The 16,253-nt window shown below is 35.0% G+C and overlaps 1 protein-coding gene across 2 annotated transcripts in view; it reads left to right on the top strand.

The window, feature by feature from the left end:
- Nucleotides 1-16,003, top strand: part of ZC2HC1A (zinc finger C2HC-type containing 1A) — a 39,052-nt gene extending 23,049 nt beyond the window's left edge. The window contains exons 8-10 of one of the 2 annotated variants that reach the window (XM_034061619.1): nucleotides 3,533-3,655; nucleotides 8,413-8,520; nucleotides 9,326-16,003. In XM_034061619.1, the coding sequence (XP_033917510.1) occupies nucleotides 3,533-3,655; nucleotides 8,413-8,520; nucleotides 9,326-9,509 (415 nt within the window). In that variant the 3' untranslated portion in view covers nucleotides 9,510-16,003. The remainder of the gene's footprint in view (nucleotides 1-3,532; nucleotides 3,656-8,412; nucleotides 8,521-9,325) is intronic. The other variant, XM_034061626.1, reaches the window with a different exon arrangement.
- The last annotated feature ends 250 nt before the right edge of the window (nucleotides 16,004-16,253 follow it).

Here is a 16,253-nt window from a genome sequence, read left to right as displayed (position 1 = left end):
TACATTTTAATTAATTGAAACCTAGCTGTTGTCATTCCTGATTTGGCAGAAAGATAGAGGTTTAACAGTAGAATTAAGATTAATATTGGAGGGAGAGGGGAGGCAATTAAATCAGACATTGCTTCTTTCTGTAGACTCATGATACCTGTTTGCTTTGCATAAGCAAAGGGGCAAGAGACGATTATCTGCTGGCAATGCTAGAGCCAAAAGTGGTTAAAATATATATGCGTGCAGTTTTCCTCTTGCGCTTTAGGTGGCACTCTTGTACTGCAGCCTGAAACTGTTGGACGAGCACATGAAGCAGTTCCTGAACCACGTTAAAGGTGAAAACTAGAAGGAATTGGGTCTCTAAGGCATTTAGTTCGGTAAAGGAAGGATTCTTGAACTTAATTTTATATGAAGTTCAACTTAAATATCACAGTATACATTTTTATTTTGTGTGAGAAGAAATGAAACCAAATTTTATGAACACCCTTATTGTAAGTAATTTTTGCTATACTATTTTCTAATTTGGATTCTCTTCTGCTCCCCAACTAAAGGACTACTGAGAGAGCACACCACAGCATTATCAGTATAAGCTAGATTAGTGTTAGTGATGCTTACTCTATATGCATAGATCAGGATGTGTCATTTGAGCTCTGCAGTGAGAATTTTCTTCTGCCTGGACAGAGTACAAGCACAGTCAGTTGTAAGTATTAATGGAAGTGTAGCAAAAGAGAATTACTTCTGAGTCCTGGAGAATCAAATGAGAGTGCAAGAGTAGCATGTGACTCTGTATTGTAGTGAATAGTAAAACCTTCATTCAGTTGCATGAAAGTAGGATTTACTCTCTTTGATGTTGAAGAACTGGGGAAAAGAAAATTAATTCTACCTAAATTGTGATTAGGCATATATTTTGGGAGTGAATCATGTTAAGATCTTAAGATTGATACATATTTTGTAAGAATATGAAGCTTAACTTTGTCATTAATTTCTTGAGTTCTAGTAAACTGTCAGAAGCAATCAGATCTTCAGAAGAAAAAATTGGATACATTCCTCTTATCCTAAGGCTAAACAAACAGTCAAACTCCACCCCCATGTGTAAACTTGTTTGGCCTAGCAGAACCTGACTCCACTGTTTGTGGCCAGTCAGGGATCTTTTGCATGTGCAGATTAATTGTCTGTGCATGGTTCATTTATGAGCAAGGCTGGGATTTTTAATTGGGACTTGGAAAATCATGTGATGTTTCTCAGTATAACGAGTGAACCATTAGAAATTACTTTGTCATTTTTATTTTATTTTGGGGATAGAACATACTGTTTAGTGTTAAGCTGATCTAAGTTAATCCTCCTGGGAATTGTGTCTATTAGGGATACATTTAGTGCTGTCTTACAGCTAAAATGCACTGTGAATAGCACAAGTAACCAATATCAGTAAATTTTAAATTCCACTTGTATGTTTTCCTTACAGCATGTTTAGCCTTTAAAAATGTGTTTTGTAAATATCTTACTCTTCTCATTAAGACTCTAACTTGCACAGCTTCATTCAATGAAATCTAGTAAATAGGAAGTTGTCTTTGTGTTCTTTGCATTTAATAAGATTCTTCTGATTGTCCTTTTTTTTCATTAGTACGTGAAAGACCTGTCAGTTTGGGGGGGTTGGGTTTTGTTGAAGAGTGGAAGAATCCTGTATTTATTTTTATCATCACTGTTTCGAGGTTATTGTCTTCAATATTGTACTCTGTAGATTCCTGAGGTTCATCGATCATGTTGATAAATTGTTTAAGGATCAGAAAAGAGCTATGAAAAGTGTGATAGGTTGGAGTACAGAGGAGGGCCACAAAGGTGATCATAGGTTAGAGCATCTCTCCAGGCTGACAGAGTGGGTTTCTTCATCCTGGGGAAGAGAAGGCTCCGGCTAGACCTTATTGCAGCCTTCCAGTACTTAAAGGGGCCAACAAGAAATATGGAGAGGACTTTTTATAAGGGCATATAGTGACAAGACAAGGGGGAATGTCTTTAAACTTACAGGGGAGATTTAGATTAGATATTGGGAAGAAACTCTTTACTCTGAGGGTTGGAAGATATCATTTAATGCTTTTGAGATGTGGATTGCAAGATTCATACCAGAAGCTTCTGAAAAATTGTGTAGCAAACTTGATAGGTTCTTTCCTTTTTAATGTGATGTTATTGTAAGAGCATGAAAAGTGGTATGATATAGCTGTTGGAGATACAGCGATACACAAGATTTTTGTTTTTTCTTTTATGGTTGTATCTTTTATTTTAAAAGCTAAATAGAAAATAATATGCTTCCTTGCCAGCAATTAGCTGTTGCCTTTCTGGCATTGTAGTTTATTAAGGTTGTATGATAAGAATCAGAAAACTGCACAATAATTATAAGAAACTATTTCTCTTGGTGGGAGGATGTGTTTTGTTAGTTTCTGTTCTTTGGTTTTGCCTTCTGATTTCTCTCCAGGGGTGGGGAGATTACAGAATAGTTAAGCTTCAGCTACCCAGATATTTCCATCAATCTTGCTTGGTTTGTTTTTTTATAGTTCCTTTCAGAACTGTTTCAGAAAGATCAATAAAGAATATTTTAAGTGTCATCATTTTCCATTTCAGGCTTAAGTTACTAAGCTTTTCTTGAGATTAAATTTCAGTTATACTACTGAGGTAGGGCTGAAGATATAATAGGCTTAATGCAGTTTTTAGTGTATGGTTTAAGATTCTAGGAATGCAGAACTTAACTTGAAGATCTGATTTTCCTAATATAAGCTGTGGTTTCTGAAAAGCTACAGTTTTCCTTTAAGCTGATATGTGTAAGGGATGGTGGTATGGGTTTTTTGTTTGGTTTAAAAAAAAAAAATCCAGAAAAAATCATGTTTCTAAAATTTGATATTTGGTTTATTCTTTTTGGTTTGAAAATGTTACCCGTAATAATAAAAAAGTGTATAGCACTGTCTATTGTGAGTGGGGTTTTTTAATACTAAAACAAAGGTGCTTTTCTGTTCTTTTCTCATCTCCATAAAAGAAGAGAATGGAAGGCATGTTATTCTCTCTGGGCACAATGTTCGACCTTTACCAAATAAAGTGAAAAAGGAAAAATTTTCCTTCTTGCTAATTCTAAAGTCAAGGAGGCTTCTACTTACATCTGTGTTATTTCCTAACATCTTAATAAATTTACTGTGGCTTGTAATTATGAGCCCTCTTTACTTGAGAAGTTTGACATTATGTAAGCTATTCTTAAAAGAAAAAAGCCAAATGTGAGTGCATTGTGCAGATAGGGAGGATAACTGACATGAGTTTTTTGTTTTGTTTTTTAAAAAAGTATGTATTGGAAACCTTAATCCAAATATAATTCTATGAAATCCTATCCTCTTCAAAGTAAAAACCACCTCTTTGTTTGCTGAATTATTAAAGTCTGATTTCTACATTATTTTAGTCAATGGGGATTCTTTGGGAATGTATTTAATTGTGAGTATTTGAAATTGTTTGCAATGACTTGAATAGCAATCTAGCAATCTCCTTATGAGTACCCCTTTATATATTTTAGTAGTAAGATGGACAAGTTAGGCCTACCACTGCGAACTGGAAGAGATGTGCAAAGGTTTTATGACACTGATACAAAAACAGACAGTACCATCAAAAGACCAAATGAGTTGTTGCCTATAAAGAAGTAAGTATTACAAATCAATGTGGTTTATCTGTTTTGCAGAATCTTCCTCTAAAGCATTGGATTAGTAAATGTATTACCTTGGCAGACATCTGTCACCCAGGATGTCTGTCATATAATGCTGTGGGAGAAAAGTATATAATGTAATTAGTATAAGCATCTGTTTTATGTTAAGTAAACAGCTTCACAGTAGAACAGGAAAGATGAAGACTTTTACCAGAATTGACTTCTTTTGTTACTGGTTATGAACTAAGAGTAATGAATGTCTGTCTTTGTAAACCTGAGATAAAACTGTTGAATGATGTAAAGCTGAAGTAAGCATTTAAGCCTGATAACTATACAAATGCCTTACAGGCAGATATTTTATGACAAAGCAATTTTATTCTTTGAAAGTCAAATACTTATCTGTCTTCTACTTCTGTAAGATAGCTGCGGTGGTCCAAGAATTTGAGCCGGGAAGACTTTGTAATAAAAAGTGCAGCATTTTATTAAGTCCAACTTATCTCATATAAAGACTTTTGAATATTCAGCCAGTTTGGAAGAAATCTAAATTTGGAAGAAATTTTATTTCCGTCTTTTAAAAAGAAAATAGATACAGTATAGTAGCTAACCCTTTGTTTTTAATTTGGGAGATGACAAATTTAATTGGGTTGATTCTTCATGAACAGTACCTTAAAGCATATTGCAAAAGAGAAATTAGTAAGGGATTATGTGACACATACATGGAATGTAATGCTTTAGATAGCAGAAATGTGATTTAAATCTCTTACTGTTACTTTAGTATTGTAACTAAAGCTGAAGTATCTTTGGGACAGGGACAGAATATTTGAACTTAGTTTTCTATTTGAAGAAGCAAAAGGAATGAAGGGAGGTGGTATCTTTTTAGATATCTTTTAGGTATCTTTTGGGTTGTTCTATTTTGGTTTTTTGCCTGTTGGGCTAGAGCTATAATTCCTGTGAACCATCAAAAATCAGATCAGTTTTTCATTTTATAATACATTGTATGATGCTGAAAATTTGTCTGAGTAACTAAAAGTGCTTACAATAGCCCCTATCCATAGTGCAGTGATTTCATTTTTCTTCTTGAGAGAACTTCTGTAAGAGTATGGGCACTTACTCTGCTCTTCATAACTTCTCTGTTGTTCTTATTTGAATGTCCACTGAGCTTATGGATTGAATCTACTTTTTTTACAGGACATTATTCAGTATGTTATATGCCAACAGCATTTGACAAATGTGAATAGCTACTGATCCTTGTAAAATTCAGCATAGCAATGTGGATGGTCACAGTTTTATGGTTTCTGGACTTTGGCGTGCATGCCATTAGTCATAAGGAACTTACTTATTCTTTTGCACAGAACTGTGAGCTCTTGTGGGTGACTGTGGTAACTGTCAAGAATATGTGAAAACACCCTGTCTGGGGAGCAAGCTTGATACTTCAGTGTGTTATTTATTGCAAACTCCAACCAAATTGCAAATGCATAGAGAAATCTTTTAATTTTGCAAACATCGTAATTCAAGTAGGTGTACAACGTGAGCTGAAGTCACCTTCAATCTTACTTCTTTTGAAATTCAGAATGGATAATAAATATCTTTAAAGGTATGTCCAGATTTTAAGAATTCAAGGTGGCATTGTTACACAGCTTCATCTGCTGTCAGGCTCCATTAATACTTCACGTGGTGCAACTTAGAACAGGAATTTATATAACCTTGCAAAAACAAGACCAAAAAAATCCAAACAAAAACTTAAAAAACCAGCAGAACTAGGCAAGTAAATAGAAGTGGCAGAGGTTAGACGGACTGGAAAAGACCAAGCTGTGGTGGCAGAAGTTGAGATAATCAAGAACATCCAACTCTGTTGGAAAACATCTGTCTCTAGAGACCAGATTGCAACTTAAGGATGCAATTTCAAGATTTGTCATCAAATATATATGAAACCTAATGCTAATCATGTGTCTAGATCTGGGATGGGTAAAGCTGTAGACCATGCTAGCCAGCTATTTCTGCTGATTGAGTTACACATCAAAAATCTCAGAAAACATTGCAGTTAACTGTAAGACTCATTAAAGTTCCTAGTCTAAAAATAGGCTGGGGGTTTTGTTTTTTGGGTTTGTTTTTGTATTTTAAAAAAACTATTTGGGGAAAAGAGTCTGCAGAAATTATGCAGTAACATATGTTTAAACATTTCAGAATCAAGACATCGTGTTAAACTTTTAATAAATGATGTTTTACCTCTTTGTGGGACTCTGCCTCTCTCAATAGACAGGGTAGACACACTTTCAATGTGGCTTTTCAGTATTTTGGGGGGTTTTTTCCTGGTTCAGTCAGTGGCCTCTGTTCTGTACTAGATGCCACACAAATCATGTATTTAAGACACTGATTTCTGAGAAATTTCTCTAGTATATACTTAGCATTAAAACATCAGGTGAATTTTCAGAGTAAGTAGTGGAATTAGGGTATATTACATATGTTTTAGAGAACTGAACAGTTGAAATTCAAGAAAGAGTAGTGGTTAGTTTTTTCATAGAATCATAGAACAGTTTTCATGTTAATTTGTGTCAAATATCTAGGACTCCTAGTATTATGTTTAAAAATGATTGACTCAAAGTACACCTTGAAGAGATTTCAGTTTAAGAAATTAATGCTGTTAATTGCAATATGTTTGTCCGCCCAAAATTCCAGAGAAAACTGAGTCAATAATACTTTTGAAAAAAATGTTTTAAATTACAGGAACTGTAACACAGTTCTGTTCTTTGCATCATAGTCTGATCATCCACAGTCTGTCATGATCTATATCATTTCTGTGTCTACAGCTGAATTTTTCTTTACGTGCTTTTCCAGCTTCCTTAACAAAGTAACAGAACAGAATGTTCTTTCCCCTGTTGAGCTCTAATGAATTTTATTAAATTCAAAGCAAAGGTCTCTCTTCAGTGTAAAATCAGATTAGGGAAATAAAATAAGATAGAGAATTTAGCATCTATACTGTTGTGTATACTTGTAACAGTGTAATTTAGGTTACATTTAGAACTTTTATCTTGGAATTTTGTAATGTCTGAAAGACATAACTTTTAATAAGTTTAGTTCTGATCTAACTTATGTAGTGCTTTTCAGGGTTTCGTTGGGGTTTTTTGTTTATTGGTTTTGTTTTGGTTATTTTTAATTATAAAACCATCTTTAGAATCTCCTTGCTGATGAAGTTGGGCAGACAGGAAAACTAAGGGAGAAGGTTGGTGTTTTGCTCAGTGAGTCAGAATCTTTGATGCTTCCACTCTGTTGCATGTAGAAGCCATTCTTATTAAACTTGAATATTTTAGTTAAATATAGTATCACTTAATTTAATCTTATATTTAGTTCCTGGTTTCAACTTTCATAGTGAATCACTTGATCACTTTTCCCCTGAAGTGTTTCCATGTAAGCTGAAAAGCCATCTTTAATCTATGCTCATAAATGTGAAGGAAAAAATGTTTTATGCAACATGTCTAAAATTCAGAAGTTCTTACATTGTTCCTCAGTCGTGTCAATGTTGCATTTGAAGTTACTGGAGTTGAATGCATTTTCTTCCATATACTTTGAAACCCAAACCAAGACTAAGTTGTTTATTATTGTGAAATGAGCAGTTAGATTCAGCTGAAGGGAAGAAAAAATTAAAAGTCACTTCTGGGTTTTTGTTGCCAATTAGGCTCTTGGTAAAAATTTTTTTTAAATGGATTCTTATTTTAATTTTATTTTACTGTCTATGAGCCAGTCCTAACTTAAATTTCATTTATGCATTGGTATTCCAAGAATGAGAACAGAAAACTTGTTGAGTCATTCATACAGTATCAGTCACTAAAGTCTTGCTGAAGAAGAAATCCCAGTAAATGGTAATTGTTTGAGTAGTGATGAAAAATTCTGTTCTTTGTCACTGATGATAAAAGGATGGCCTTTCCAGTCTTTCTTTTTTAGTGCTACTCAGATTTTTCAGGGAATTCTGATGTTTCAGTAGTCATAAAGCAGTGAGATGTTCTGTATATTTAGGTTGTGCTATTCATTGCATACTGGCTTCTCATAAAACCCATGATTCTGAGGAAAGCAGCTTTCGTAGCAGTGTGGTCATACTATTGAAGCCAATTTCAAGAACACTGTGACAAGCTAGAAAAAAAAATAGGTTCTAATGCACAGCTGGATAGACTTTCCTTCCTCCTATTTATAAATATAATATTTATGCTTTGAAGAAAGAGGATCTACAGCATTATCTAAGAAGTATGCATCCTAAATAAAGTCTGTGGCTATGACGAAAAAGACCTTTGTGATTCATTTGATACTGCTCACAAAATATTGAGAATATGGTCTTCCTTCTGCTTTTTTTTTATTTTTTTTCTTTTTTTAAGATGTGCAGTTGGCTGCTGTCTATTTCTCTGAAAGCTCTACCAGTCCTAAAAAGTGACTCATAGTTTGTCTAGGTAGATACTATATATAAACTACCAGTACTGCAGGATCTACGTGTATTTTGGTGTGAAAGCAAGTAAAACACATGAACAAGAAGGGACCTGCTGTTCTGTTTTGTTTCTCATTCTAAGACTGAAGTCATATTCAGTCCAAACCATGCAAATTTATGCTAGAGCTCTACTGTCTGCTCCTAGTAGGAAAAAAGTTATATTTTTCGTGTAGTTAATTGATGTGTAGATTGTTGAACTTATTTTTTTTAATCATTTGTAAATGTATGTTCTTGTGTGTATTTTTGTGTATATATGAATCATCAGATGTTTTTTGTGTTTTAGAGGTGCAACAAAGCCACGGACATCAACCCCCCCTAGTGTAGCAAGAACCATGAGCACAGGTGCTCTAACAAACAAAAGAAAAACTAGCAATTCCGACAGTTACTCAAGGTACCTTTGAATTTTGTGGATTTTTGTCAGCAATAGAACCTTCATTAAAGGGGAGTACTTATTACAAAAGAAATTGGGGAAAATATTGTTTTCTGCAGTTAATAGGTAACTCATGATCAATGTTATTTAGCATGTTTAATATACTGAATATATCTTGCATATTTGTCATCTAACAACACCTTTGTCATCAGCTGTCTTGGGTGTGTATGCAAGACTGTTAGAAATGTCAAAACCATCTTAGAGCTATTGAAAAAAAATAAGTGAATGGTCCTTCATATGATGAGTGGTTCAATTGAAATTTAATTACATTGCACGCTAAGCATAGAAATTCTGTTCTCTGCCCTTTGAAAGGGTAGGATAAAAATTGTATTGCTGTATTGTATTTTAGTCTTTCTTGTTTTGACAAGCTGAGTTTTAAGTTTTCCAGCATTCCATTTAATCTAACTAGCAAATCAAATATCCTAAATCAGATATAATTAGATTCGATCCTAATTTAGATTAGATCCTAATTTAGATCTTAAACTTAGATCTTACTAATTAACAATCTTAATTTAGATTTTACTAGACCTAAATTCTAGATCCTAGTCCTAAATTTTTGGCATATTTTTTTGTTTTCTGCAGGGAAGGTGCATATCTGGACATAAGTAGGGGAGTCTTTAGAGTTATAAAATATGTCACTGTACATAAACAGGAAATGTAAGATGGCAGTAACAATAGCAGTAATTCACTGAAAGGATTAGAATAATTTTGCATCAGTTATACTGAACTGAGTTACAGAGAATGTTCTTTATCTGGGCATTTTCAGGTCTGACAGTAAAATTGGATATGACAGTGGAGACTGCACATCCTCAGTCAATGGAAGTTCAAAAAGCAGCGAAGGAAATTCACCTGTACATTTATCTAAGTTCTGCCATGAATGTGGAACAAGGTATCCGGTGGAATGGGCAAAGTTTTGCTGTGAATGTGGAATTCGAAGAATGGTTGTGTGAACACATTCTTAAACGCAAAAAAGAAAAATGAGAAATGGGAAGCATCTGCTATATATGGCTGCATGGAAAACTAGAGCACTCCTTCCAATTAGACTTCATGCTGCAAACATATTAAAACATCATAGTGTAATTTTCTGAGTGCAATCTTCTGGTTACACAGTTATTTATAAAGAAATATATATATACACTGTATATAAAAATAGCAGGTACCTAAAACTTCGCCATTAAAGGAAATACTCTTTAATCTCTGGAAATATTAAAAATTAAAGTAAAAATGTGTTAAGTACCTTAGGTAGCAGAAGTGGTTCAGTGTTATTTTTCTTGTAAATCCTACTAGGTAAGTGATGTAAATAATTCTTTACCTAGTAGGATAATACTTATCCATAGAGAACTAGCCATAGAAAAACTTGGGATTCGGAAGTTTCTCTGTGGAAATATTACCTTCACATGTGACAGTAACCTAGATGCTATGCTAAGTGACAACAATATGGGCAACTCCTTATAAATTCCTAGCTAAAAGGGCAAGTCTGGATCCCTTTAAACTCTTTTTAATAGTAATATTCTAATTGGTTGTCCTAGGATTTTTTTAAATAATCAAAATGGAATAACTACCTGAGAATTTTGTCCACATGTAAGAAAAACAAGATTTTTGTTTGTGGCTTTTCATGTTCTATTTCCTAATCAGAACATGTAAATACTTTCATGTGCTTATAAGGAAACATATGGTATCATCTTTTTATTAAGTTCCTTTTGTTCAGAAATATTTGTCTTCCTCTTCTTGTGCTCCACCATGACTAGCATATCTAGAAGTTTTGTGCTTTTTTGCCTTTAAAGGTTTCCAAAGGTATTGCTCCTTTTTTCTCTTCCCTCATTTCCTGAAGGAAAGACAAAGTCTATGCTTGTCCTACCTAAATGATGAAGTCTTATTTTGGAAACAAGCTTTCTTGATGTATCCAATACAGTAAAAAGAGTTCTATAAAAAAATTGTATTATTAGAGCAGTAGAACTTGATGCAAGCAGTGACTGGCTTTTATTCCTATTCCTGTGCAAGAAACACAGCTTACATACGAGCACATGATGGAGAAACTGTGTTACATAGGTTGATGTGTTAATACTTTACGTGGATTTTTTGCTATTTTCTGTGTTCCTGGGCTCTGAAGTGCAGTCTCTTGAAGTTAGTAATGGACTTTACATAAATTCATTGGGAGGAAAGGTCAGGCCCTGAAAGTTCTTCTTGTTGTTCTTACAAATTAAACCGAATATTAAAATTGTTCAAGCCACAGCACATAACTTGTATCTTAATGTAGGAAACTGTTTTGTGAAGTTTTGCTTCAAAGTACTAGTACCATCTTAGTCATGTGTGGAGGAACAATCTGAAAGAATTTAATTGTGCCTTTCCCACAATAAATACACTCAGAAATGGTTACTTTCAGCTCTCAAACACTGTTGGTATCTGTTCGTATAATTTCTTTGTAGCTTATGCAAAATATAACGTAGTGTTCCATGACAGCATTAGGATCATTGTTTGAATTCTCAAAACTTGTGGTTACTATCAATGGGGCCAATTTTGAAGAAAGCAAGATTGAAGAAAAGCATCTTCAAAGCAGGTTCCTGTCTTGGAAGATGAGAGATTTAAGAGCCTTGACTAGTCATGTTGCAGGCCACAAATTATTGATTGTTTATTGTTAGTTCAAAGGTGTGGAATTCTCTTACACTTTTTATACAAAATTGTTTTTAGAAATTATCCTTCATTAGTGTAGTCTTGTTTTATTATAATTTTCATTAACTGAGCATGGTAGGTGGATGACTGGTAATGATACTTAGAACTGACAAATCACAGCTAAATGATGCTCTAGGTAGTTTAGGTTTTAGGATCAATATTTTGGCATATGCATATCTGTACTTGGAAAAAATGGAATCCTGCATCCTTTGCGTAAGTAAGCCTGCTTTAGAAAATTGGGCCATGGAGTTCTGCAGAATGAATTACTGCAAAACAAGTGTCCATCAACAAAGATAAAATCCAGAATAATTTGGATCAGTTAGTGAATCTACTGAGAAACCAAATCCCTTATCTGACTTGATGAACTTCCAGTTCTTGTTTCTACTGGAAAATGCATTTTACTATTTATTGAAAATGCTTTCTAAGAAGGGAGAGTTTACTAAGAAATAAATACCTTTTAGGTTTTCCAGGATTGCTGTAACTGTAGAAAAAACATTGATGGTTTGTCCTGTGAATTGTAGGTGTCAGGTTTCCTAGTTTCAAATCAATCCAAAGACAGTTACCATAATTTCTGCTTTCTGAGCTGTTTCTGTAAGTCTCTGCTTCTGGTGTAGCATTTAGTAAATTCCTCCAGCGACATATCACTTACTTTATTTACATTTCTATGGTTTATAGCAAGGACTAGACAGGAGATTAACCTGAATTGAAAGGATTTTAAGATTTCCTGAACTTTTAATTTGTTCTTACAAAAAGGTCTAGTGTAACGTAAATAACTGTTGATAGTAACATTGCATAATGTGTGTGTTTGAACCTACAATAAATACAAGCAAAGAAAATACGATACGACTATGCAGTTTACTGATGTACAGTGAAACTATAAGAAGCCTTGTATTTTTCCACGTTAGCAACTGGTTTTGTTACTGAATTACATAGGTTTCTGAAGTCTCTGGTACTACAGACCATAGACTGTATTACACAAGGTATCAGCACACGTTGTTGTAGTTCCATCTCAATGTGTCATGAAATAAGTGGTTTAGGGTTACTCAATGAATCACCATCAAAACTATTGTGAAGAGTAGCTTTAATATGAATTTATTAGAGTGTGACTTAACAAAATTTGATGGTAAGGTTCACTCCATTACTTACTACATGGATAAAACATACCAAGGAATATCAAGGTAAAATCAAGTTATAAGTATTAATGCAGAGACCAAAGGCACAAAAGGGTAAGATTGAGTCAAAAGGTTCAGAGTGGATCCCCTTGCTTTGTAAACTGGTGTTGCTTAGGTGTAATTAAATCTGGGCTTCATCACAGACTTGGTCAATGATTTGTATCTGAAGGGTTACATGTGTGTCAGTTCACCACAGATGGGATTTTTACACAGCTTTTACTGAGCAGCACTTCATGGTTTTAACATTTTGCGCTGTGAGGCAGTAGGATTCAAGTAAAGTGTTTATTACACTTGATATGTGGTGTCTCAGTCAATTTACATGCATATACAGTGACATATAAAGGTACCCATTAAAAATTCCCCTGAAGTTCAGTGAAATATGTCTCTGCATTTCTGAATGGCAGAGGGTTGAGCCTTGAGGACTGGGGAGTCTTCAGCCAGCTCCCATTTGTTGCTGTCTGTGGTGGTCTTCTAGTTATCACAAACTTGGGCATGAGCTCTGAGGGGCATCCCATTCAGAGAGAGATGCTGGTAGCAGCCCACTGCAGTCCAGGAGTGTTCAAAGGGCCTCACTTTGGACCACTGTTTATAGAGTCATGAAATGATTGGCTTTAGTCATGAGTAAATTTCCATCTTGGCCACAATCTGAGTTGGTAACTGCTAGAATTTTTTCGGCACTCCAATAGCAATGGTACCTGTTTCACTCAGGCTATGATCGAGGGAAGGAATATTCCAAGGCTATTGGGAGATGACTGATTATCTCTGCCATTTCCTTTCCACCTTGGCCAGGGAACAGGAGTTCCTGATAGGGCCAGTGCCTCCCTTGCAAAAGTGCCTGATACTGGTGCTTGAGTGCCCAACCTGTTATAGGAAGGCCAAGTCTTGATGGGAATTCCTGAAATCATAGAGGAGCCCAGTTGGGAGAAATGCACTACCACACCATGGAATGTTTGTTAGGAAATAATAGATTTCATATGTTTTCATAATGCCACTGCAGAACTGAATATGGGGAACAAATTTGTTATATAGAGGAAAAGATAATCTGTTAAGGGAGATGGACTCTGAATTTTGAATTTTTAGGTACATTAATGACCTAAAACTAAACCTGTTTCCCTAGCCCTCCTTCTGCTTTTATACCTTGATTTTTATGGCAGGAGAAAGCAGGTATACTAAAAGTGGAGTGTTCCAAAATGTCTCAAGAGTCAAAATGTTGCTAATTGCAAAGATAAAACTGGTAGACAAACTATGCACCACTGATGCACTTCATTGATGAGTCTAAGTTTAGCTAGTGTCATTCTCTGGATGCCTTGCTGACAGATACTTACCTTAAAAGCCCAAGTTCCTTAGAGTTCATGTGTAAAAAGAGGGTGATGCGATTACTTAATTTAGCATCTGTATTTACAGTTCTGTGTGTGTGTGAGCAAGCATGTGTTTTGTGAGAACTAGTAAGTTGAACAAATGTAAAAAGTTGCTTCACTAAAGCAGAGTTTATACAAAACAGGAGTAAGTGCTACTGGAGGATTAGGAAGCCTCAGGCAGTAGGCTAATGTAGTTACTGTCCATTTATAGTGACATTTATTGATGTGACTGTTCTAATGATTTCTGTACTAGTGTCTGACCCTATGACAGACTTACTGTCTGACACTGTACGTTCCTAATGTGCTTACTAAGGTTATTCCATTCAACTAAGAATAGAAAAAGAAAAAATGTCAAAGGTAAAATCCATATAAAGGAACAAGGAGGAGGCTTGTTTGGGAGTCTGACCTGAAGGTGTTTGCATTCCCATTCTGCTTTTGTGATGTCTGTCGTACAAGGGATATATCTGTGCCTGAATGAGTGCAGGATCATTTGAACTGGTGTAAATGCAATGGAGTTATGCAAAATACCAGCTTCAACAGTAAAAACAACATAGCTTAAGGTTTAATCTTTATATGATGTATCTTAACACAGGTTTATATTTATGCATGATACTCGCTACCTAGGTAGTTTCAGAACTGGAATCTCTAAATATACAGCAAATTAAGCGTATGGTTATGTGGATAGTTATGCCCTCAGTCTTACACACCGCCACAGGGAAGTGGGCATGGGGAAGCACTTCCCCATTTCAGCTGATACCTACAAAATGAACGTTTAGGCAGTTTGGAGGCTTGAGAAGTTGTTGGAGGGTGGGGGAAGTGGGGAGCTCTCCATGGTGCTGGTGTTGCTCAGCCTCTTGCAGCTCCAGCTCTTCCCTGGGCTTGCAGGTATCAGGGTTCATGGGCTGATGGTTCTCAAATGGATTCCAAGAGCTGAGCAAGTCATTGAGCTTGTGCCTCACCATTGCAGCTGAGAGAGTTAGTGCCTGAAATGCAGCGTGCAAAGAGGACAGTTTTGTGATGCATACTGAACAAGTCAGTGGAAGGAGGTGTGGCTGCAGTAGTTTAAATGCTAATAAAGCATGTAGCAGTGCACACTGCTGTAGGCTATGTAATTAGTCTGAGTATAAAACGAAGTGGTATTGTCTATGTATCACAAAAGGAACAAACTTGTTACAAGTTTTCTTTTAATATTGACTGACAAATCTGTGTTTTGTAAGAGCACTTTTTGCAATGTTAAGTCTTTCCAGTTTGACTAAGCTAAGAATAATTACATGCGTAGTATGACAGGGTAAACAGGTGAACAGGTTTTGGTGACTCTGGTGAAAATAGTTTTATTGCCTTTCAAGTACAGCTCATTCCAACTTCTGATGATTTGGGGTTTTTGTTTGGTATTTTCCAGCTCTCTGGTAAGGTTTGAGTTACCTAATTATGTTGTTGAAGAAGTGTTTGGTTGATATTTTCTTCCCAGTGTTCACAGTATAAGTGATTACTCTTTCATACTAGCTCAGTGAAGTGGGTTTTTTTTGTTACATCATTCCAGAATTCAAATTTCTGGAGAATCCTACTTAACCCCATTCTATTCCATCTTGCCAGAAAAGAGCATATTCATACTTTCTCTTAATTAGTGTTTCTTCTTTACAAAAATAATCAATGGAAAAAAATTGCATTTCTCCAATGTGAACATTAACTTTTGAGTCAGCAAATCAAGTATTCAGTTTAATATAACTGAATATTGAATTGAAGTTGGAAATGGTAGTGCATGGTTTACCATAGTTCTGTATTTGGATTTCTGGCAGAAGTGTGAATGGATTTGGGTCTGATATGTAAAGTGTTGAGTATTCTAAGCCCGTTACAAATACCTATGTTGTACGATTGCTGTAACTCTTGGTGTTCATCCTTTATATGATACTTAGTATGTATATTCATAAGTTTATTTATTGATGTTCCATGTTTATAAATGAAGTGTTCATTCATGTGTTTGAGGTGATTAATTTTGTTAACATTATGTTTATGTTTGCCTTGCCCCTCATACATTGTTTATGACCATCCAATGGGTTTGGGGTTTGTTTTGGCTTTTTTTTTTTCCTCAGAATCCCTGGGTTTGTTAGCATCTTATTTGGTATATTATGGGTTTTTTTTAAGTGTCAGTTCTGTTTAAATTAATAAATGTAAATCACCACCTAATGCTAATTTGCCACTTGTTAACAATAAAGGAAATGTACCAATAAAACTTTTTGTGAGGTACACATTTTTGTTGTCAAATGTGAAATTGTAGTAACTAAAATAGCACAGGGGTAAATAACATTATTTCAACTTTAGGAATATTTTGATATCTTTGGTCTCAAGTACACCAGACCTAATGTGAGAACCATCTTCTAGTGGCTGGGAGAGTAGTTATTCTTTTCAAAGGATAGGGGGTTTTTATTGCCTTATGAGATGAGATTCTTCAGTCACCTTGAAAAATACTCTATACCAGATACTTCAATCAGTGTCA

The sequence above is a fragment of the Melopsittacus undulatus genome, chromosome 1, assembly GCF_012275295.1.
Source record: "Melopsittacus undulatus isolate bMelUnd1 chromosome 1, bMelUnd1.mat.Z, whole genome shotgun sequence".
Taxonomy (NCBI): Eukaryota; Metazoa; Chordata; class Aves; order Psittaciformes; family Psittaculidae; genus Melopsittacus; species Melopsittacus undulatus.
Note: the sequence above shows the minus strand (reverse complement) of the source record. Positions and strands in the feature narration are given on the sequence as shown.